Genomic DNA, 23,815 nt, shown 5'->3' with positions numbered 1-23,815 from the left:
GTCCAAGGTCATCCTCAGCCACATACCAAGTTCAAGGCTAGCCTAGAGAATACATGAGACCAGGCTTAAAAAGGAAAAGTTCCTTTTTCTAAGACTAATAACATTTAGTAAGTGTCAAGAGACAATATCAGAACTCAGACGTGTCTAATTCAAAATAAATCCTCCTCCACCACCCCAACAGATGAAAAGTAGATAAAGGAAGCAAACGAAACCAGAGAGAGACAACAGACAGACAAGACACACCCATACCCAAGGACAGAAATCTGAATTGGGCTTAAGGGGCAATAAGCATTACCTCTAAGGAAGGATACAAAACTGCAGAGATCCACAGTCCGAGAGCACTGGAGTATAGTAAAGTATTCCCAGCACGTATGGAGGATTGAATAAAACTCAGTAAATGTTTAAAGTTAAATTGAAATGACGCAAAGACCACAGAAACTTGTCAGGAGTCAGAGTTATTAGTACTTTTAACACCCACATTCTGAGTTGGGATGGGGCTGACTGTTCGTCCTCAGACACAAAAGGGACTGGTAGGTTCCTGTTGTCAAGCTGGAATGGGATATCCAAAGCTTAGCTCACTCACCATGGGAAGGAATTCTCAAAAGACAGTGAAATACAACCCTGGGTGGTACTGATAATTTGGGAAGGGTGTTCAAGCTATGTGACAGACTAGTTTCATGAGAAGAGATACAAATGACTAATTAACCAGAAATAAGACTGAAGAGTAAGAAAGAACTAATCCTTTTTGATATTATTAAGAGGTTCTTAGAATGATAATAATACAGAGTCCTTTAATGTAAAAGAAGATTTACTGTAAGGCATTTCTCAGATCTGGAAAAGAAGAAGGAACAAGATCCATATGAGTAGAACAAAGCCAGGTGGATCTAGAAAGCTCTAGAGCACATGAAAAGAGCGCCAGAGAACAGAAACAAAATGGTTCAGAAAGATGCTTAGGGCCTGAAATCAAAGAGAAAAGATTATCAGTCCAATATTAGAGTTAAGTTTACACAGATGGCGACAAAGACTGGAACAGAGAATCAGATTCAATACATAAAAAAATATAGTAAATATAATGAAATGTATTTTACTAGAAAATATTTATTCCCAAGTATTAAGAAGTGTCTCTATAATATTCCCACTTCTATTACTAACTTGTAAAGATCTTTCTTCAGTGACAACTTACCCTAGAGTAAGATATACACACAGTAACATACAGCAGCAAGTCTAGACTCAATCGGTATTTAGTAGTAGTAATGTTGAAAAGACTGGCATGCTACAGGAGCAACTGCTGCTCAGAGGCAGACAGAAATCCCACGTCAGTGTCCTATATCCGACTGCTTATGCTTTCTAATAAAACCATTCGTTAAGAAAGTAAAACGCAGAAAGCATAGAATACAACAAGTATTAACTTCAAATGACATATATAAGTAACAAAACTACCAGTACAGTAAAGTGTGTCTGCAATACCTACATCAACCAGAAGATCTGGGTCTATGCTAAACTGTCTTCCTGAGAGCATGGCTTGGAAGTCCTCTAAACTGCAGTCAATGCTGTCAAGGTAATCCAACAGCTCCACCCTAAAGGAAGAAGTAACAATTTCTTATTTAGTAAATGTTATTATTCTTACAGATAAAACCACTGTTTGTAATTTAGCTCTACAAAATAATCTTGGTACTTTGTAAGTCCTTACCAGTTCGTTTTTTGTTTGTTTATTTTTCAGACAATTTCTCTGGGTAGCCTTGGCTGTCCTTGAACTCACAGAGATCTGCCTGTCTCTGCCTCCCCAAGTGCTGGGATTACAGGCATGTGCCACTGCACTCAGCTTCCTTACCAGTTCTTAAGACATCCCATTTAATATTTGGGATTTCTGAAAACTGAAAAACTCATACACTGTATACAACCTTAGTAATTTCAGAACAGATGTGCTACAATAAAGGTAGCTTTACCTTTTTCTTCTATACTATCTCACTCCTTTAATACAACTAATACTTGAATTAATTACTTCTATACTATAAATTCTCTATTTTAATACAATGTGTCCCTTAGTAGAAACTATACAAGTATACAGAATTAAAACAAGAATTTCATTTAAAAAGTTTAAAGAATTGTTCACCAAACTCCCAAGGCCACTCATGAGAATTAAATCCCTTTCACTACAGATATCAACTTTGATCAACAGTAAAAGGCAACACAAGAGTTCTTATCCAAAATTACATGCACTGTATCACTTAAATGACCATTCATTATTACTTTGAATTTATACAAATTTAAATATTACTTCAGGTTTATTACTGGACTGAATATAAGAAAGTAATTAAAAACATGTAAATGAACACTCACTTTCCCAAAAGGTTAATGTTATCATTCAATATGGAATCCATCATTGTCACAGGATCTTCTGAGGTCAGACCAGATGAGCCATTTAGCTGCACAGCACTGGACATGAGCGGGCTGCTGCCGCCTGCACTTCCCAAACTTAAGGAGTCTCTGCTTGGTGCACTCTGCTCTGTACTCTGAATGACAGGTGCATACTCATCTTCATTGTCATCCTCAACAATTACAATATCAGGGTACTGGCTATAGCCACATCAGCAATATGAAGGAAAAAGAAAACAATTACAGCTTTAGACAGGTAAGTTCATTTTCATCTCTGGAGGAATTCCGTATCACCTACTGAAAGGTCTCCTTTTCTGAAAGGAATAGAGAACCACAAAGAATCAGGAAAAAAGGTTTAACTCCAAATAAAAACCATAAATTGTCATTATTTTCTCTTGGAGGTAGGGTTTATCTGGCTCAATACTCTAAACATGAGAAAGAGATTAGTACTTAAAATATGAGAAAAGGGTTAGTTTTTCAAAGAACCAGTGGTTTTTAATATAATTATTTGGTAAGAAAAATGACTAGTACTTTCCCTTATTTTATATTTTGATTCCTTACTTGGAGGGATCAGATATAACGTCTTCATTAGGTTCTGGAATAACTGGAATATTTTCTTCATCCGCATTATCATCAGTAACATCATAAATAATTATGTCATCTGACATCCGCTCTCGTGATTTTAATCCTTCAGTCCTGCTATGTGGAACCTGAAGCATCAGGAGGAAACAAAACATACGGACACTATAGAGACTATAGAGGATGTCATAAAACAAGGCAAAAATAAATAAATAAATAAATACAACAACAACAACAACAAAAAACAACTGGACACATCCTATTTCCTAAATATCGAGGATACAATAGCAAACAAAACAGCTTTGTTTTCTGTGCTGGGATGCATATTCTACATCATTTTACAGAGCTATAAAACACACACTCATTTTCTACTTAATAAGAAATTCAGAGACCCTGAAGATGACATACCCAAAGTGTGTTTCTAAAGAGATCTTCAAATTCTAAAGTAATTTTTTATAGATAAATAGTGAACAAGCTCTAGGCCTTCACACACTTCCGTCATAACCACACAGCCCTGCGCTGACAGCCAACTGTCCTATCTGAACTCACTGTGTCTGAAGAGGTTGACAGCCAACTGTCCTATCTGAACTCACTGTGTCTGAAGAGGCGTCGGTCTTACTCATTAAAGAGCCTCACTGAGAGAAATACAATTTCATAGTTAAAAGTCACTGGTTATTTTAGCAACAGCTTGCTCGTTTTAGTGTTAGGATGCAGTTCACAGATAGGCTGGAAGGCCCAGGCCTGTAATTACAACTGCTCAAGAAGCTGAGAAAGGAAAAATTCGAGTTCAAGGCCTGCCTGGGCTACAAATTGAGTTCAACAGCAGCCTAGATAGCTTGGTGGGATCCTAATTGCAAAATGAAAAAATAGAAAGCTGTGGGGGACCCTAGGTTCAATCCCTAGTACCACCAAAAGGAAAAAGAAAAAAAAGTCAGCATTAAGAAGCAAGCAAGGCATTATAATGCAACTTTTTTTTTTACATTAAACCTTTATCTACTTATGTAAGCTTTCAATCCAAAACTTAAGCTACATTATACTTGGTTTAGAAAAAGAAGAGGATAAAAACTGAGGTAAGATGAAGATAATGCTGCTTTGTCCCAGAGGGGTAAAATAAACAGACATACATCAACAGTCAGTAATAAATCTGATCAATATTTAACATTTCTAACCTTTCAAATTAGCAACAGTAACTTAGTGGTATAGCATTTGCCTGACCTTTAATCTCTAACACATCCCAAAAGAAAAAAAAGAATTATCAATGAAAGAGTGAGCAGTACCATAAAAGGCTTAAGTTAGTTTGATGGCAGACTAGTCGGCAATTAGATATAAGACTGCCAAATTATATAGTCTATAACAAAAAACAAAAATACAAACTACTTTGAAATTGCTAGAGAGGAGTACTCTGGTCAGCATAGATGAAAAGAAAATAAATAGCAGGGAATTCCAGTAATCACGTTACACTATGATGACATCACATGACCACAGCAAACTACATTCATCAATTCCATAGGAAGAAAAAGGCCACACTGTGGGCATACCACTTCCTGATAGGCTGCACGCTAAGCACGTAAGAGGCCCACTTCAACCATTCCCTGTACCAAAGTGGTAAACATTGCACAGTATTTAACCACCACCATGTATTGCTATAGTTTAGATATCAGCACAGTAACAACAGCATTCCTGACTCACACACAGAAAGAGTTATGACAATGATAAATAATAAAGCTTGGAAATTAGCAACTTTTTTTTAAAGCAACTGTATTTTTAATGAGTTATTTCTTAAAATACTCTAAAGCAAGTAATCAAAGTGTCACGATTTACTAGAGCTGGGGAATGAGGACTTACATTCTTATTCACTAAACGTCTTTGATTGCATGAAACACTGCCATAATAAAATTTACTTTGAGACAATAAATATAAAATACATGAAAATTTACTTTATGATGGTGATGATCAGTTGGTTCTTTGACTATGTGCTGAAATAGATTCTTCTTTGGGGCACCATTAGTGTTTAGAAGTAGAGGCCTGCAAATAATAATAGTAATTACATAACTCCAACAAGGATCTTTCACTCACAGTACCTCAACAATACTTACTTTAATAGTGAATAAAAAATCTTTAATAAGAATACAATAGAGACAGGGGTAGCAGTGCACGCTTTTAATCCCAGCACTGGGAGGCAGAGGCAGGCAGATCTTTGTGAGTTCGAGGCCAGCCTGGTCTATAAAGAGAGTCCAGGACAGTCAAGACTCTGTGTAACAGAGAAACCCTGTCTCGAAAAACAAAACAAAACAAACAAACAAACAAAGAGTAGAACAGAAATTCTTTAGAACCACTCAACTCCTTACAAAGTATTTGCAGTTTTTAAAAAGGTAGCATCACAGAGTAAGAGGCAATAAATTAAAGCTAGGCTTTTATTTATAAACTGCCAAAATCTCCTTATACGTCATCTTTTTCCTCTTTTGTGAAGTATTCTTTTGGCATCAATAATTAATATATTTATAGGTATTATAACCTATCATTAACATTTTAAAGGACTGGGCCGACTACATATTTGATTCTCTCCCTATTTCATAACAAATGGTCTATTTTTAAAGAGTTCTCCTCACTGAGGCCTCCTAAACTCTACTTTAAACCATTAACATGAATGAGGAATCAGCCAGTAGCACTGCAGGTCTGCAAAGTGACCATCGAGCTAATCCTTACTTCTAGGAAACTGGGTGTGTTGGTGCCTGCCTGCAGCCCCAGTACTCAGAAGGTAGAGCCTATGAGCAGGGTGAGGCGGAGGCTACCTCCAGGTATGCAGTTAAAACCCTATTTGTAGGAGGGAGGGTGGGAGGGTAGGAGGGTGGCCAGGCAAATCATCAGCAGGGTGACAGGGATAAGAAGGTTGCATATATCCAGCTTTTCAACATTACTATGGCGTAAATGGAAAACTCACTCATACTTATGTTATGGGCCACGGTGAATCAAGGGCCTACAACATGAAAGTCTTCTCAGCCCTTTTAGCTGTCTGGAACATAAACTACCTCATGTACAAAATTATTAAATATATTACATATAATTACTGTCGGATTACATGTATGAAGTATGCATAACAAATTTTGAATTTAGATATAAATTTCATAACAGGTAACTCATATATATGCAAATATCCCAAATCTGAAAAAGTTAAAATCCCAAATACTTCTCGCATCCTTAGTATTGTAGTAAGGAATGCTCATCCTGTTAAGATTATTTCCTGAAATACTTAGATAATTTAACAAAGAAAGCTGCTCTTTGTACCAGGCATGCACTCAGCAGACACAGGTGCTCATGACTCAACACTAAGACGTTTACAAGAGAAAACTCAAAGCACGCACCTCTTACGTTTTAAGCTCACAAGCTGATTATTCTGAACCAATGTAACAATAAACTGGACAATCTGAGAAGAGAATGTAAATAAAATTTTTTCATCAAAAACTGTCCACATTGCATCAATCAGTCACCACCCAGCTTCCTGCCCTCCTGCAGTATGCTCAATAAATGACTCTAAAACACACACCAACTAGTGCCATTGCAACTTCTCACACTCTGACACCTGAGATTCGCTTTTCTCATGAAGACTGCAGTGTGATGTAAAAAAGACAAATTGGTGTTTGATAGCATTTCCATAAGAAAGGTAATATGGCTGTAAGCAAAAGGATTTACTAACGCAGAAGAGATCATAAAATTTAGGTTTGGAAGAGTGCACTGGCCAGTTTTTTAAATTTTTTTATTATTAATTTATTCAAATTACATCTCAGTTGTTAGCCCATCCCTTGTATTCTCCCATTCCTCCGTCCCGCCCGCTTCCCCCCCCATTCCCCTCCCCTATGTCTGTGACTGAGGGGGACCTCCTCCCCCTGTATATGCTCATAGGGTATCGAGTCTCTTCTTGATGACCTATTATCCTTCCTCTGAGTGCCACCAGGCATCCCCATCCAAGGGACATGGTCAAATATGGGGCACCAGAGTTTGTGTGAAAGTCAGATCTCCTTCTCCACTTAACGGCAGAGAATATCCTGTCCATCGGCTAGTCTGGGTAGGGGTTCAAAGTTTACTGCCTATATTTTCCTTGGCTGGTGCCATAGTTTGAGGAGGACCCCAGGGCCCAGACCCGCCTGTAGTTTTCCAGGACCCTCTGGATCCTTCTATTTCCTCATTCTCCCAGGCTTCTCACACCTAAAGTCTCAATAGGATGTCCTTCCCTCTGACCCACTTTCCTGGTAGGTAAAGTTTTCCATGGGGACATACCCCTTGGGCTAGTGTCTTGATATAAGTAAGTATATACCATTTAACTCTTTTTGCTTCTGGGTGAACTCACTCATTATGATAATTTCTAGTTCAATCCATTTGTCCACAAATTTCAGAAATTCCTTGTTTTTAATAGCTGAGTAGTATTCCATAGTGTAAATGTACCACAGTTTCTTTATCCATTCTTCTACTGAGGGACACTTAGGCTGTTTCCATGTTCTGGCTATTATGAATAAGGCAGCTATGAACATGGTTGAGCACATGTCCCTGTTGTGTGGTAGTGCATCTTCTGGGTATATTCCAAGGAGTGGAATAGCTGGATCTTGAGGAAGCCCTATTCCCATTTTTCTGAGAAAGCGGCACTGGCCAGTTTTTTAAGTATTACTGTTGCGATACATCCATGGAAGCTTACCCAACCAACAGACACAGTAAAAATTAATTATCTGCGTGCTTAACTGAAAAACAGATGGACAAAACTAAGTCTTCTTATTCTATCCACGTGTTTAAGAGAGACACAGGCCCAGCTGCATTGTGGCAGGGTCTTCTTAGACATTTATGTCCTCAACCTCACTACAGAGCTGCTCCATCTGAATTCTGACAGGTCCAGCAATGCCTGTGTTAACTACGTGTGGCAAGCCTTCTAGGTACATTTGTGAGAACCACTTTGGTTCAAAGTATGACTTGATATTTTACCTCAGCTTCCTACTATAGATCCAAATAAAAGCGAAGACGTGAGTAACAATGGAAAGAAGTGTCCCAGTGAATAAAGGCCAAAGCGGTTGGAAGACTGTTGAGACACTGTAGGGTCTTATACACTTTATGAAATTTAATTACAAGAATAAAACAGAATCTCCCAACTAAGGCTATTAAACAACACATTGCAAATTCGGAGCTGAGCAGGAAAAGTGCTGGTAAAAATTTCAAGCGATGTCTTAACCATCACTATCTATCTATCTTTGCTGTTGGGAGAGAAAAAAAATGCAGATTACACAGTTAATATTTTACCAAAATGCTGCTTTGTGAAAAATAGTAACAGACTATTTTCATCAACTACTAAATTAAAAATGCCTGTTATTTTAACTGAACTATCCATAACAAGACATTACAACTGCCTATAGTATATACATATATGTTTATATATAAAAGTTTTATATATATATATATGCTGAGAACTTAAGGTTAATTTTATTTTACAAAACTAGTATACTGTTTTGATCACAAGCCAAATGTGACAACTGTTAGTCATCTCTGTCCTAAGGCTGATTCACTACATGCAGAGTCTGTCAGTCATCAGCTTATTTTTAGCTCAAGTGCCTTTTCAAGCAGGAACAAGATTCATCTTCCCCCTGCTCCCCTCCAAAGAACCTGTTGCTATGAGTCTGGCTTACTCATAAGCAAAAAATAGAGACCTTATTACTCTCATGTTTCTTAATGACAAATGGAAGTTGGGATGTAAAGATTAAATGACAAAGACGCCATGCCATGGACGGATCTTAATTCTTCCTTGAATTTTCAGCTCAATATCTTGAATTTATTTTATAACTTTATTTTACCTACTTATTTTACTAAGCCCAATTATAATATATACTGAAAAAAGCACTCACTGGTGAACTTCTAACTTGTCCAAATGACTTAAAAATTAACTATATTGAGCCGGGCGTGGTGGCGCACGCCTTTAATCCCAGCACTCGGGAGGCAGAGGCAGGCGGATCGCTGTGAGTTCAAGGCCAGCCTGGTCTACAAAGTGAGTCCAGGATGGCCAAGGTTACATAGAGAAACCCTGTCTCGAAAAACCAAAAAAAAAAAAAAAAAATTAACTATATCCTCAGAGTAAAAAGCAACAAAAAACGGCCCACCCAACACAGGCAAATGCAAAGAACAGTGCAAGCGGGTGCCTTACCTTTCTAATAACTTGTTGCTGCTGTGCGTGCTTTGCTCGTAACTCTGACACCTCCTTCCAAAGGGATTCATTCTCACTGTTAGAATTTATTTAATAACCAAAACAAAGAAAGATTTGGTCAGAAGCCCAAGATTCAACAACTTTTAATTAAGAAAGCCAGAGAACTTCAGAACTCAGAGGTGAGAGGAGGCAGACAGAGGCAGGAGCAGGTCAGGTTCAAGACCAGCTTAAGCTACACAGTGAAACCCTATCTGAAGAAACAGATAGCTATGCTACTACCCCTACGCCATAATCATCTCTCCTCAGCCGGATCATCTACTAGTCATGGCTATTCGGGGAGGAAGCCTTACGATACAAACTTATGATACATATTTACATGTACACAGTAGTAGGTACTTTACTCCTTTTGATATCTGGGTTTGGTATGTTTTGCTTAGAAAAAAAACTAAGTTTAAACAGGATAGCAAGTATAAACAGATTTTGTTCATCGCTTCAGCAAAGAATGCAACGTGACACTGACCACCATCTTATATATGTGAGTCACTTAAAGTTCCATAAACACTGTCAAGAAAAGGCTCGTGGTCTTCACTGTATAGATGAGGATACACACTGCAGTATGGCAAAGTGAAGGAATTCTGCCCAGTATCATAGAGATCACCACACAACTATTAAAAGTAAAACTAATGTCTGTCAGACTGTAAGGCTATCTGAAGATCTGTCTCAAACTCTCTAAGGAAGGAAAGGAATACCTCTAAGTGTTTTTAAAGAAGAAAACTCAATAACTTATAATAGTTATAATTCCTTTACCTTCTTTCTTGCCTTTGTAAAACTGAGTCTGTAGTTATTAATCATTAGCAGAGCTAATAAAGGATAAAGGATAATCCAACTATCAAATGCTTATATTCATTTCTATTAATCTACCAAAAGTTATCTTTCTCAAGGTGTCCTATTATTAAAAAAAGATGGCAGGTTGACATATAGAAGTATTTGAAAAGGAAACTGTTTTTAATACTTACTAAATAATAACTGTATGTTTTCAACAATCAAATTTTAACATGCTGCTACCTGTCTACTGAGGCAGAAGATGACTGTCTCTAAGACATAAAGGATAATTAAATGATCAAACTCTTGAATTAGGTTAAAGGACACTACTGACAGAAGAGAAACAAACAACACAGCTAAATTAGGAAAAATAAGCAAAATTGACAAGTTTAACGGTTATTCAAACAAGGAATCAAAGTCCAGAGTCACTCATGAAGAAAACATCTGAATTAGAAACGAAGAGCAAAACTGTAAGACAGTGTGTGCATAACTACTCTCAGGCTCGAGAATAAAACAGCTCATCTCCACACAAGGCAGCAGGGTGGCAGTAAGGAAAACACTACTAAGTAATGCAGTGAACAAGATAAACCACGCTTGGAAGGTGAGAGGTCTTTGCAGTATCAAGTAGGGCAACTCTCTTGCGCATACTCCTTTTCTTGTCTCCCATGCCCTACTTTTTCCTAAGAGATAGGCCACAGTGAAACATATTTTAAGTCATTTATATATGAAGACCATATGCAAACTAATCAATGTAGAACTATTTTTACTATACTATCAACCAGTTATATAGAAGATTTCTAATGTGTACCCGTATTAACATATGAAATCATGAAAACTAATCTATGTAGAATTACTACCACTATCTTAAAGATCCACTATTACATAAGCAAGACCAGTTTCATGGCTAGATTTATCGTCTTCTGACAACCATAATTAAAACCTATTATTAGGACAAAGTCTATAGCCACAGACTAAAAGCAAACTAACACATATGGGGGGGGGGGGGGGGGGGGGAGGCAGAAGTGACCTTTGATTTGGCTACTGAAGACTACTTAAAATAAAATACTGGACAATTTCCAAACCCCAACACACACACCCCAACTACTGTAATATTAGAATTGTATTTGGAAATAATATTTTTACCTTTTTAATTCTGAGAGCCTGGACTCAATAGTCTCTTGTTTTATTTGAACCTTCTGAGCACTACTTATAATTTTTGTTAAATCTTCCTGACGAATTTTATTTTCCTCTGGTTTTGAAGATGAAACCTTCCAAAATACAAATTTAGAAAATTAAATATATTCCAAGCCCCTTTGATTGTAATTCAAAACTTCCTACTAGAAGAAGTCTCTGTAGCCTATTAAAGAAGTAAGGTCATTACAAATTTCTAAATTCTAAAGCAAAAATAAACTTCACAGCTCAATACAAGAGAAAGCATGGAATAATCACTATTTTTTCCCTAGACTACTTAGGATTAAACCATCTCCTTTTAATGGGATGAGCAGGAATATGAGTGTCATTTCCCAGCCTCTTTATTATCATATTCTATGCTTAATTAAAAGAGTCACACCGTAGGTAATTTTCCTTCCTGGGCTCATCACCTTTTATTTTTACTCTGCAGTTTAGGATTGAGCTCAAGGCCTTGCTCATATCCCAGCCATTGAGCTATATGCATCCCGTTTGCCCCCTTTTACCACCACGTCCCACTTTTGGGTGATGGGAACTGAAGTCAGAGTTTTAAGAGTGCCAAGCAAGTATTGTATCACTGGACTACAGGACTATATTTTTGGTTTCTATCCACCTTTTACAGACTTAGTAAAGACATTCATTTTATCAAAAGGTAGTTGGTTTTCCCGTCTCAGCTAGCTTAGGAGTAAGCCCTCCCAGTAGGATGGGTGACTCTACCCTCGGTCACACACAGTGACTACTTTGCTTCCCTCTGCAGTACATGGTGGGAGCGGAGGGACAATTAGCCAAAGCTCCGTCAGTCTAGTTCATCTCAATGAGGAACAGCACATTTTCATTATTTACATATTTGTTATTACAGGGAGTTACTGAGACAGGGTCTCACTCCAAAGTCCAGGTCTGCCTGGAACTCACTATTTACAGCAAGCTGGACTCTTTAACTTGCAGCGATCGTCCTGCTTCTGCCTCCCAAGCGCTAGGATTATAGGTGTGCACCACTACACCTGTACACTCTTACATCCAGCAGCTTAAAAGAAAGTTGTGTGTCATGTTTAGAACCTAGTTAGTGCGTGCCAGCAGCAGGCAGCTCACCTTCCTTTTAATGTTCTCCAACAAGTTATCCTGGCCTTGTCTGAAGTAAGGGTGCTGAAATTCAACAGGGCCATCTCTTTCCTGTTTTACCATTCCCGAGTCGATATGTACCACTTTACGGAAGCCATCTGACAAAGATGCAAATTTACATGAGTAAAATTAGGTCAAAAATAAAGTTTATATAGAATACTGTAATGAGAAAAACTGGCTTAATCAGTGGTTATCAACAGCACAACAAGCCAGCCACTGGTCATACTCACACATATTTAGTTGTCTCACAAAGCTGGCCATGTTATTGTGCTTGAAATACTTGGGAAGAATTTCTTTTGCAAATCTTTGCTCATCCAAGACGAGAAAACTTTGTCCATTCTAAAAATCAAACAAAGCCCAGAAACGTCAATTATTTATGTCCTATGACAGAAGCTATGTATGTGACTCTCTATCAGCTCTGGTACCTCTTCCTAGATCCCTTCAGACCAACTTTTTATATCTGATAATGTAAATTTAAACAACAACAACAACAACTGCAATTATAAGTCAACAATTTTGGTGTCAGCATCAACTCAAAAGCTGCATCATACTCTGATTAACTATTAGAAGAACTTCCATTGGGAAAGCAAACGGCCTAATATGCAGCCAGTGCTATTAAGTTACTTTAAAGCTAATGTAACCAGGCAAAAATAAATTGATAAATCACCATTTTATCTCTATCCATAACATGTATACCTACATTTTAGCACATGACCTGAAAACTATAAAGGAATTCAGAAAGATTTCCAGTTAATTAATTAATTGAGTAGGGTGTAGTACTGGGACCTGTGTTTAGAGCCAGGCAAGCTCTTGCCCACTAAACTATATCTCCAGCCCCCTTTTTTATTTTCTAAAAGAAGATTCTTTAATTGTACGTAAGTATTTTGCCTCTATCTACATATGAGGACCACATATATGCCTGGTGTTCATGCAGGTGAAAAGAATGCTTCATATCCCCTAGAACTGGGGTTAGACATGTGCCAACATGTGAGTGCTAGAACTAAACCTCAGCTCTCTGCAAGAACAAGTGCTCTTACCACTGAGCCATCTCCCCAGCCCTTAGTTTTTGAGACAGTCTCTGCAGTTGCCCAGGCTGACCTCAATTTGGTGATACTCCCGGCTCAGCCTATGAGCAGCTGCAACACCACCACCATCAGGCCAGGCTGGTTTCAAGTCACTAAGTGGTTTTGATCCAAAAGCATAAAAATTATTATAGGCTTAACACAAAACCACAATAATCAAACAACACGAATCTGGAGGAAGACAGATCAACAGGAAAAAAAAAAAAGCAATAAAGTCTTCAACAAGTTTCATGGCAACTTGAAGGAAAAATGACAAGTCTTTTTGGCAAATGGTATTGAAAAGAAAAAGAAGCTATGCATATGTAGAATACAGTTGAGCCCTTAACAGACATCATATACAAGATTTAACTCAAAACAGATAAAAACTACAAACCCATCAGTATCAAAGACCTAAATCTTAAGAGAACAAACATTTTAAACATTGGATATAAAAATGATTTCTTCACTATACACACTGAAATATGGGCAACATAAATAACATCAGAAACATGGGACCATATCAAGTTTAAAGACTATTGCGTATTGAACATCACCAAGAATGAAAAGGCCACTCACAGGATGGAAAAAAGGATCTGTCAGTCATATATATGACATATTCACAATGTATATAGGCCATTTACAATTCAATAACAAAAGAACCAATTAAAAATAAGCATTTTTAAAAGATGCATTAATTGCCAATAAGCACATGAGAGATGCTTTATATTCACAAATCACTAGGAAACAAACAGTAAGATACTACCTCACCACAATTTAAGTGGCTTTTATCAAACAACTATATTATGCTAAAGGTATGACTCCACTTACATAAAGATTTTTTTTTTTCTGGGGCTAGAGAGATAGTTCAGTGGTTAAGAGCACTTGACTGCTCTTCCAGAGGTCCTGAGTTCAATTCCCAGCAACCACATGGTGGCTCATAACCATCTGCAATGGGATCTTATTGCCTCTTCTGGATGAAGACAGAACACTCATACATAAAATGCATAGATAAATAAATCTTTTTTAAAAAAAGATTTTTTTTTTTGTGACAGGGTTTTTGTATAGTAGTTTTGGCTGTCTTGGAACTCACTCTGTAGAATAGCCTGGCTTTGAACTCACAGAGATCCACTTGCTTCTGCCTCCCAAGGGATGGAACTAAAGGCCACAAAGAAGAATGAGGGTGTGGGTAGTTCATAATGAGAGAGGTAACTGTTACTGCCAACAAGCAGGCACTATGTAGTGGTCCAAATGGAAATGGCTCCCAAAAGTTCCTATATTTGGAGCTTGGTCCCCAGCTGGTGGAACTGTTTAGGAAGGATTAGAAGGTGTGGCCTTGTTAGAGGAGGTGTCACTGGGGCCAGCTTTGAGGTTTCAAAAGCCCACACCAATTCCACTTAGCTCCCTCTGCCTCTTGCTTGTGGACTGCATGTAAATCCTAGCAACTGCTCCAGTGTCACAGCTGTGTGCCTGCTATGCCACTCACCCTGATGGTCAGGTTCTCACCTTTTGAACTGTCAGTCTCAAGCACACTCCTTCTCTAAACTGCTTGCTCATGGTGTCTCATCGCAGCAATAGAAATTAAGCAACAATTTCAGTTTGGAAAGATAAAAATTATTCTAGAACTAGGCAGTAATAATGACTATGTTTAAAAAAAAAACTGCAGTGTAATTGAAGCCTACACTTAAAAATAGCTACAACAGCTAACTTGATGTCATGTTATTTTACCAAAATTAAACACACACACACACACACACACACACACACACGGCAGTGAAAAAAATTCACCTAGGAAAGGACAATTATTTAATAAAGATGCTGGACAACTAAATTAAAACAAAAAGTGAAATGGATCTTTCAAACTATCCACAGAAGCTTATCCCACATAGACTTCACACGGAAAAGTAAAAACATATTTCTCTCAATAAAACATGAGAAGACAATGTGAAACTACAATAGAGTAAAATGCCCGAATAATAAACTATCAAAACATATTAGGGCTTTCAATTAAGTAATAACATAAATGGACCTAGGAAAACAAATATAGCTTTGTAAAGCTGCTAATTCTCCTTTAATTCAAGCAATGAATGACACTGTCTTCATTTTAAATTGTCTTAATTTTCAAAGGATTTTAAAGGTGAAGAAATACAACAAATAGAAGGTAATTACATACTTATTATAAGGAACTGCTATAAATAATAATACTAATAAAAATCTACAGCATAAATTTCCCACAGAACAAGAAGCTAAGTGCCTAGTAAGTAGAAGAGAACATTAGGAATTCATTAATTAGTAAACAGAAATATAGATTAAAGGAAAGCACTTTTGAAGCATATTTTCTACCTGCTACGCTAGTAGCCTCTAATGGTAACATTCTCTTTGAAGAGGAAGTGAAGGAACTGAACATCCAATGCACAGCTACCAAGAGAGAAAGCTGATTTGACATCTTTGGAAAGCAATGTACAATCTGTGGTTAAGCCATTGACACCTTATCTCCACATAACTCATAAAGTTCATATACACCAGAAATTTGAAATATATTTGTTTGCAGCATGTAAACTTTAATGACCTCACTCTCTTGATTCTCCTTTTTATCCACTTCCTTCCCATCTAATTGGCTTTTCTCTATCTCTAAGTATTTAAATAGCACATCTTTTAGTTCTTTTTGTCTTCCCAAGTACTTTCATTCAATCCTGTGACTTTATCCTCATAAGCTCTACAGGACCCCAAATGCCAAAGTGGTACCCAGTAACCTATTCCCTGCTTCCACTAGGGTGTCTTGAAGTATGAAAACTATGCTGCTCAGAAAGATCTCTATTCCTGGTACTGCACATCACCACACCTTTTTGTTCAGGACCAGAAGAGTTTCAAAACATTTATAAAAACCTCTTCAGTTGAACAGCTATAGTCCAAAACTACCTAACTGGTTTAAGATATGAAACATTTCAGACTCAAGAGAAGGCACGCGTGGCTCACACTAAATCGATCCACTGTTATCTCAAATATAAAATGTGACCATACAGAATCCCCACCTAACATGTCTCCCAATCCTCCACTACTTCAGCAGGTAAGTTCATCCAGTTCCCCCAGGCCAAATTGGAGACCCTGCCCTTCTGATTTTCTTCTCCCCTTCCTTCTGGAGGTAGAAGGAAACAAAGTGTTGGGGATAGAATCTAGTCAAAACATGCCATGCAAGCTTCTTTACGCTGAGCGCGCGCACACACACCCACACCCACACACCCATGAGCAACTCTTAATTCTACTCAGAGTCTTCCCCAATGAACTCCCCAGCAATCTCCAAGTTTTCCTTTACAGTAGGTATCAAATCAAAAACCTCTCACCACCACTGCAACTGCTCTGGAGAACTGATTCTCTAACTGGTTCCCTACCTCCAGTCTCCTCATGATACAGAAGCATCCCTTAAAACCCCAATGTCTCTGCTTTGCCCACCACAACCTCACAATCTGTCTGCTTCCCCGAGTATGGCATAGCCACAACTCCTACTTTTAACTCTTCTGCCTCAACCATCCTTTCTAACCACTCAGGTCTCCACTCAAATGGTCATCTTATCTTTCCCTTTCTTGTTGGAACCTCATTCATTATGTCTGTTCTGCAAACATCAGGGTCTCTTACATCTTTTGGGTCACAACCTGACACTTTCTTTAGCCAGTAGGGGATATTAGTGACAAACACAGAATGAACGCATCCCTCTTGGTTCTAATGTATTTACGTGAGTTTCCTGCAACACAAACAGGCTCTGGAGTACTTGGCTCATGTACGGTTAAGAAGAGTTAAAATAGCACCTTTTCTCTGTTACTTTCTCCCTCCCTTGGAAAGTTTTAAAGCAGTGTTTCTTGCAAGACATTTCTTATTTTATAACCCTCTAGCAATCAATCAAGACACAGACTCTGGTTATACTTTTAAATAGCCTTAGTTAACCTGGAATAGGGCAGATATTAATCCCCACGGTAGGGCAGGTATGGGATATAATTCTAATAATTTCTATCAAGCTACATCCCATCCATAATCCCAAATACTTGCTAATGTTCATCTGGGCCAAATCCTCCACCCACGCCAGCCACGTGCTTCTCTTCCATCTAACCCATGGTGGCCTTCCTTCTTCCTCTCCTCTGGTCTTTCTTCTTCCTCCCAAGATTCTCTGTCTCCCTCAGCCCTGGAACCTTAGCCACGCCTATCCCATTTGCCCTGCCCAGGAGTGATGGCCTTTTATTGGTCAAACAGGTTAGGCTCTTAGGCAAGGTAAGGTGGGTCACAGAGACAGCAAGCAGTAATTAGCATCAAAATACATCAGACCAACATCCAACACTCTAAGATGCAGGTTGACAAACTTTTTCTCAAAAAGTCAAATCAATATTTCAGACTTGCTATCGATAGAGTCCATAATTCTGCTTTTATCCAGAAAGCAGCTGGGACAATATGTAAACACATTTGGGCATGAAGGTGTGGCAAAGTGCTTTCTTAGCATTCCCAGCACCACAAAAATAACAGTACAAACAAACAAATAGGCAGGGGTGTGTTCCAATTAAGTTGTGTTTGTCGGGCAGATGACAAGTGTGCAGGCTAGCCTTTTGTATTGTGACACAAGTCAGAGCCACTTAGAGGGAACCTCAATTGAGAAAATGCCCTTCAGACAAGCTTACTCAGCATTTTCTTCAATGACCTTTGATTTGGAAGGGCCTAGTTTCCTGCCTATCCTGGATGGAGTGGTGTGAGAGAACAGGATCGGCAAGCCACAGGGCACAGGCCAGTTGGCAGAGCTCCTGTAAGGCTTGGGCTTCAGGTCCTACCTTGAGGCCTACTTTGAGTTCCTGTCTTGGCCTCCCACAGTGAACCAAGGTCTGGGATATGTAAGCCAAATAAATCTTCTCAAGTTGTTTTTGATCACGGCCTGTGTCACAGCAATAGAAGCCAGACTAAGACAACAGGCCTGCAGGTTAGCCATCACTGTGTTGTAGACTTCCGTTAAGTTCCAAAAGCGCACAGTAAGTGATTTTTCTCCTGCTCAGTAACACAGGAATGCACTTTCCCCGAAGGTTTGCATCTTGGCCTTGTGAGCCAGGATCCTACTGGTCGGCTATCTCCTCTCACCACCACTGTTTGGCGTGCAAGTAACTAGCCCTAGACTCTTAAGCTTGTCATTCCCATTTACTTGGTGTAGAAGTCATTCTACTAAACTTGTACTGTTGAAAAGAGCCATTATATGACTACTATGATATGCCTAATTGATAAGACTATGCTTATCCGGCTTTATTTTCTGGTTTGGGTACTAGTTACCACCCAAGATTTCATTATTTTCTTTCACAGAGCTCCATTTCAACATACACTGATTACCGGATTTTAATAAAAGTAAAACCTTTTTTTTTTTACACCAATGATGGGAATCTCCTTTTAACCCTCATAAATTCTTGTCTGTATCAAGTTTCTCAACTTGTTTCCATGGTAAACATGTGGTCTATTTAGGACAGTGTTACACTAAAACATCCTTGGGTGTCTACAAATATTATCTCTCTCTGTCCTAAAATCTGTTTACCAAAGCAAAAAACAAAAAGAGCTATGTTATGTTCTGAAGCTACCGGAAATGTTTAAAAACAAAAACCATAAGGGAAACTTTATTGGGAGAGACTGAAAAAAAATTTTTTTTTAAAGACAGTATGGATCTAACCCCTACTATTCTGGTTTGATAGCATCCAGTGTAATTTTGATAGTTCAGACGATCATATTTTTATATTTAAGGAAAATGAGAATATTCTTTTTCAATTTTGTCACCAAAAAATTGCAAGGAAAAGTGAACCTATGCAGACATGCAGGACTATTAGACCAAGCTTTCCAGAATACAGGTGAGAAGGTTTTTTTTCCTTAGTTTATCCTCAAGCTAGAGGAATCTGTTTTTCTACCACTGTGGAGAGTTGGGGGTTGCATAAAAGTCTGCTTAGTCCTCAAAGCTTCCGCTTTTAAAAGACCTTAAGCCACTAAGACAGTGTAAAAGCTCACTTCTACAGTTCAATACACATGTAAAAGGAACAGTTAGAACAGCACAGCAGGGCTGAAGAGAGGCCTCAGCAGTTAAGAGCACATACTGCTCTCACAGAGAACCCCAGCTTGATACCCACTGCTCATGTGGGTAGACTCTTAATAGCCTAAAATTCTAGTACTAGAAGTCTGACTCCCTCTTCTGCCCTCCACAGGCATGTGCACACAACTGTACATATCCACACACAGACACGCACAAGATTACAAATAAAATCTTTTAAGAAGAGAGAGAGAAAAACTTATTTTGGTTTTCCATCTAACACCAATTACAGCTGTACCTTTCTCTTTTTCCCCCCATTTATTTATTTAGTCACTTTACAGCCCAATCCCAACCCCCTCTCCTCTTTTCCTCCCAGTACCCGCCCCATATCTCCCTCCTCCTCCTCCCTCTCTCCCTCCTCTCAGAGAAAAGGAGGCCCCCAAAGTGCACCAATCCACCCTGGCACCTCAAATCACAGCAGCACTAAGAACATCCTCTCCACTGGGGGAGTGTCAAGGCAGTCCAACTGGGGGAAAGTGACCCAGTGGCAGCTAACAGAGTCAGAGATAGCCCCCATTCCAATTGATAAGGGATGTTTCAGTATTGGCATTCATTTTAGAAAAACAACTGTGAAAGCAAAAATAAGAAATCTGTCCTAGAGAAACTAGGATTAGCGCAAGACAACATTTATCCAGAATTTCTCAGTAACTGTAGAGGGCAACACTCTCTTATAAAACTAAAGATAGCACGAACATGTATAAAAAGTTGGGGAGATTTTGGAGCTCAAAACTTTGCTGGGAGCCTCACTGACCCTGTAAATATGCGAAGCCTCTCTATGCTTGGAAATGACTATAAAAGAGCTGGCTTATCTAGAGGATCTATAAGCCACTTTTCAAATATTAGCTCATCAAAGGTGTCCCACCTTTGACATTACAATAGGACCTTGTCATCTGCAAACATGCTGGGCCACATTGTAGCTACCCCAGGACACCTGTGATCCTATTCCAACATCCTGTAACAGCTCCACGGATTCATCCAACATTAAGCGCCAGCTCTGTCTCCAGAACATTGACTCTAAGAGTTTACAGGTTGACTATCCTACTGGTGTTCTAGAAACAGGCAGGTAAGATATAAACTGAGGCTTACTGATATAAACATAAGTAATTAAGTAGTTTGTTTCATTTAGAATCAATAAGATCTCACGTTTATGCACTGGTTTAATTCTCCACATTTCACACAAAACAAAAGCAAAAAAGCTATTAAAATGTTTTGGCTAATTCAACTGTTATCAGACCATAATACAATACTCTTTAATTAGAAACAAGTATCAGTATATTTGGGTAGTACTTTTAGGCAAACAAGCAGCCTTTTACGAGCTAAAGGAGTTCAATAAACTCAGCTTGGTTGGGGAAAGTATTTCAGTCCAATTTCTAATACTAAAAGACAGCTGAGTAACAGCCTCTACCAATCCAGCCTTGTCAACCTTTAATCCTTCTGACTGACTAAGAGCATGAGACATCTGTTTATTTTAAGTACATGCTGGTAGCTGCCTTTATTTTCACTTCTATGTACAAATGTACCGAATTAATCAATTGCTTAGTATACACAACCTGCAGGGGGTAGGGACGGGCACCTGTGTGACAACACTTACACAAGAAAATTAAATCCTAGAAAGAAGTTTTTTAATAAGTGATACACTAATACCCTAAATCAGTGACATAGTTGTCAAAATATCAGGTATTCTGTTGCTGTTCCCTATTAAAGGCAAGCAAGGCTGAAAACTAGTTTTAGCAACAAAATAAGAACAAAAGAAATGGAGAGAGCTATCATTTATTGGACACACAGCTAGGTATTTTGTACTCATCTCAAAAACCGTGGACATGAAAATACCCCGAATAAGTGACTGACTACCTTAAGAGAAGCCAATCCTCTTCATAAAGCGATTCCGACAATCTAAGAATTGCGTCTGCTTAAAGGAAGGGCACTAGTGGTGTTAACAATCACTCTGCAAAGAATCTTTGTGTGGAACTGGAGGGGGGGGGGGGGTTTCCTTGGGTCACCTAGGCAACGAACGCATCCATCTTACGCATAACTTAGACCAGGCAAGATACCGGGCTTGAGTAAGGTCATCTTTATTTATAAGTAGAATCTGGACCAAACTGATCAAGGCAGCCACATAACCACTCGGCCAGCAACTTATCGGTTAAATTCAACGACTCGTTTTTAATTCCCCGGCCCCGCTAAGTTACTAAAACATGCTCTTACCGGCACTCTTACTATAATTATTTTTAAAAAGCTGATTAAACAAATGGCCCTGTTTCCAAACAATAAGGGGGAGCCGGGGAAGACGAGAAACTTACTGGAAGAGCAGTCTGAGTCTGCACATTTTGCCTTGGCCAGCAATAAAAGAGCTCAGACTCGAGAACGAGCAATCCCCACGGAGGTGATTTCCTCAGAGAAGCCCAACGCTGCTCACCCCGCTCACCCGCCCGCCCGCCCGGGGCTCTGCGCCCTCCGGGAGCCGACGACGGAGGATGAGTGTGCAGAACGCGCGGCCCCGGCCGGTTCCGAGCGCCCGGGCCGGCGGGACCGTTACCAGGGCGCCCCTCCCCCACCACCGCCGCGGCCCGTGGCGAGCGGAGCCTGAGGAGCCGGGCTCGCCGCGCACACAAAGCCGGGGGTCCGCGGCGGGAGGGGGAGGGGGCGGGGAGAGGCCGCAGGCCGCCGGAGCCGCCGAGCCCAGCCGAGCCGAGCCGAGCCGGTTCGACGGGGACGACTCCTCCGAAGCCACCGAGTCCCCAACCGTACCTGACTCCAGGTGATGAACTCGTTGGTGTGGGTCTCCTCCACCAGCGTCCACAATTTGCTGAGGAAAGCCGGCACGTTGGAACTCTGCTTCATTGTTAGCCAGGCGCAGGGATTCCGAATTCTACTCCCGAACGCGGAGGTCGCGGCGGCGGCGGCGGCGGCGGCGGCGGCAGCAGCGGCAGCGGCGGCGACGGCGGTGGCGGCGGCGGCGGCAGCTGCTCCCCGGGAATGCACACCGAGCATGCGCGGCGGCTCCCGGACTCCGCCCTCTCGGCGCCGCGGGGCGAAAGAAGGCGGGGAGACCCTGAGGCAGCACGTGATGGACCGGGATTCGCGCTCCACCCACGCGCTCCGCTCCCGCGCCTCTGAGTCTGCGGGCGTACCACGGAGCAAAGCGATTGGCTGCTGCCTCAGGAGGGGTGGGTGCTAGAGCGGTTTGGCCTTTCCCTTGTACCCTTTAGACGTGATCCTTGCTTAAGGGAACAGTGCTGGGTACTGGGAAACCTTGTTTGGTTGGTTCACGTGGTTTGGGGTGCACGGGCTGTGGCTGGTGGAGTGCAGAAACGCCCAGGGGCCTTGACTCATAAGTTTGGCCGGCCAAGAGTAATTTGCTCCAGTCTAAAGGAAGAAATAAATCACACGGGGCAGGGAACCACTTGCTAGCAAGATGTGCTAGGCCCCTGGGTGAAACTATCTTAAAGATAAAGAGCTTTGTTTTACCTTTTTCACTGGGAGAAAATGGCTATTTAAGACACCCCCCCCCCTCTTTTTTTTTATCAAAACCTGAAGCTTAAATAATAGCTCGCTCTTTACTGAGCACTTGTTAATTTATATACTATTAGACGCCAGCAACTGTTAAGAGCATCCAACATGCTGTTTTCAATTCAGCAAACATCAGGTGGCTGCCATAAGCCCAGTTCAAAGCAATTAGTCCAGTTTACAGTATTTGAGTCAAAATACCTTGCCATGTACCTTGCAGCGGTTTCCTCTGGCAATGTGTGATTTGCAACAGTTCCTTAATCTATTAGCACAATCCCTCCCCTCACTCCACCCCCATTTCTTCATTGAGAATAAGACATTTTAACTATTAAGAGTAGCTGTAGTCATGTGGATCTCTCAGAAAGAATTTTTATTTTTCTGAGTATAGTGTTGTGTACCTGTAAGCCCAGCACTCTGGAGGCTAAGGCAGAGTTATAGAGCAGAGGAGGCTAACCTGAGTTAAATAGTGAGCTCGGGGTCATCTTGGGCTACACGACAAGCTCTCTCAAAAAAAGTAAACATATATATGTATATACATACATATATGCATGTATATGTGCAACTTTCAGTAAGCAAAAACTGTCATATACAGCACTGTTTGCTACCCAAAAATTGGCTATATGGTAGGGTAATTGTGATTTTTTTTTTTTTAAAGGCTAATATTTGATGAGATCTTTCTTATTTGACAAGGGCTTTACATGTATATTATCTTATTTAAGACTCAAACCAACCCACAGAAGAGGCTCCAAAGGGTCCGATTCACTTGGTACAAATTCGATTCACCCAAGTATACAAAGCTACTTAGAACCCACGCTGCGGCCAGATTCCCAATGTGGGCTGGACAGAAGTTCCCAAGAACATTCCAATGTGGCTGACTATGTGTCGATTTCCCTCAGTTTG

General features: G+C 39.9%; 1 protein-coding gene across 2 annotated transcripts in view; it reads right to left on the bottom strand.

The window, feature by feature from the left end:
* The window catches only part of Hsf2 (heat shock transcription factor 2), a 29,019-nt gene extending 6,684 nt beyond the window's left edge, over positions 1–22,335 (bottom strand). For both annotated transcript variants that reach the window (XM_051164546.1, XM_051164548.1), the window contains exons 1-10: positions 22,157–22,335; positions 12,490–12,598; positions 12,230–12,357; positions 11,096–11,220; positions 9,131–9,206; positions 6,318–6,379; positions 4,893–4,980; positions 2,938–3,086; positions 2,341–2,577; positions 1,472–1,577 (exon numbers count right to left, since the gene is read on the bottom strand). In XM_051164546.1, the coding sequence (XP_051020503.1) occupies positions 1,472–1,577; positions 2,341–2,577; positions 2,938–3,086; positions 4,893–4,980; positions 6,318–6,379; positions 9,131–9,206; positions 11,096–11,220; positions 12,230–12,357; positions 12,490–12,598; positions 22,157–22,249 (1,173 nt within the window). In that variant the 5' untranslated portion in view covers positions 22,250–22,335. The remainder of the gene's footprint in view (positions 1–1,471; positions 1,578–2,340; positions 2,578–2,937; positions 3,087–4,892; positions 4,981–6,317; positions 6,380–9,130; positions 9,207–11,095; positions 11,221–12,229; positions 12,358–12,489; positions 12,599–22,156) is intronic.
* Positions 22,336–23,815: the final 1,480 nt, after the last annotated feature.

The sequence above is a fragment of the Acomys russatus genome, chromosome 21 (genome assembly GCF_903995435.1).
Source record: "Acomys russatus chromosome 21, mAcoRus1.1, whole genome shotgun sequence".
In the NCBI taxonomy this organism is placed as follows: Eukaryota; Metazoa; Chordata; class Mammalia; order Rodentia; family Muridae; genus Acomys; species Acomys russatus.
The sequence above is the reverse complement of the archived record's forward strand: the minus strand, read 5'-3'. Positions and strand labels throughout refer to the sequence as shown.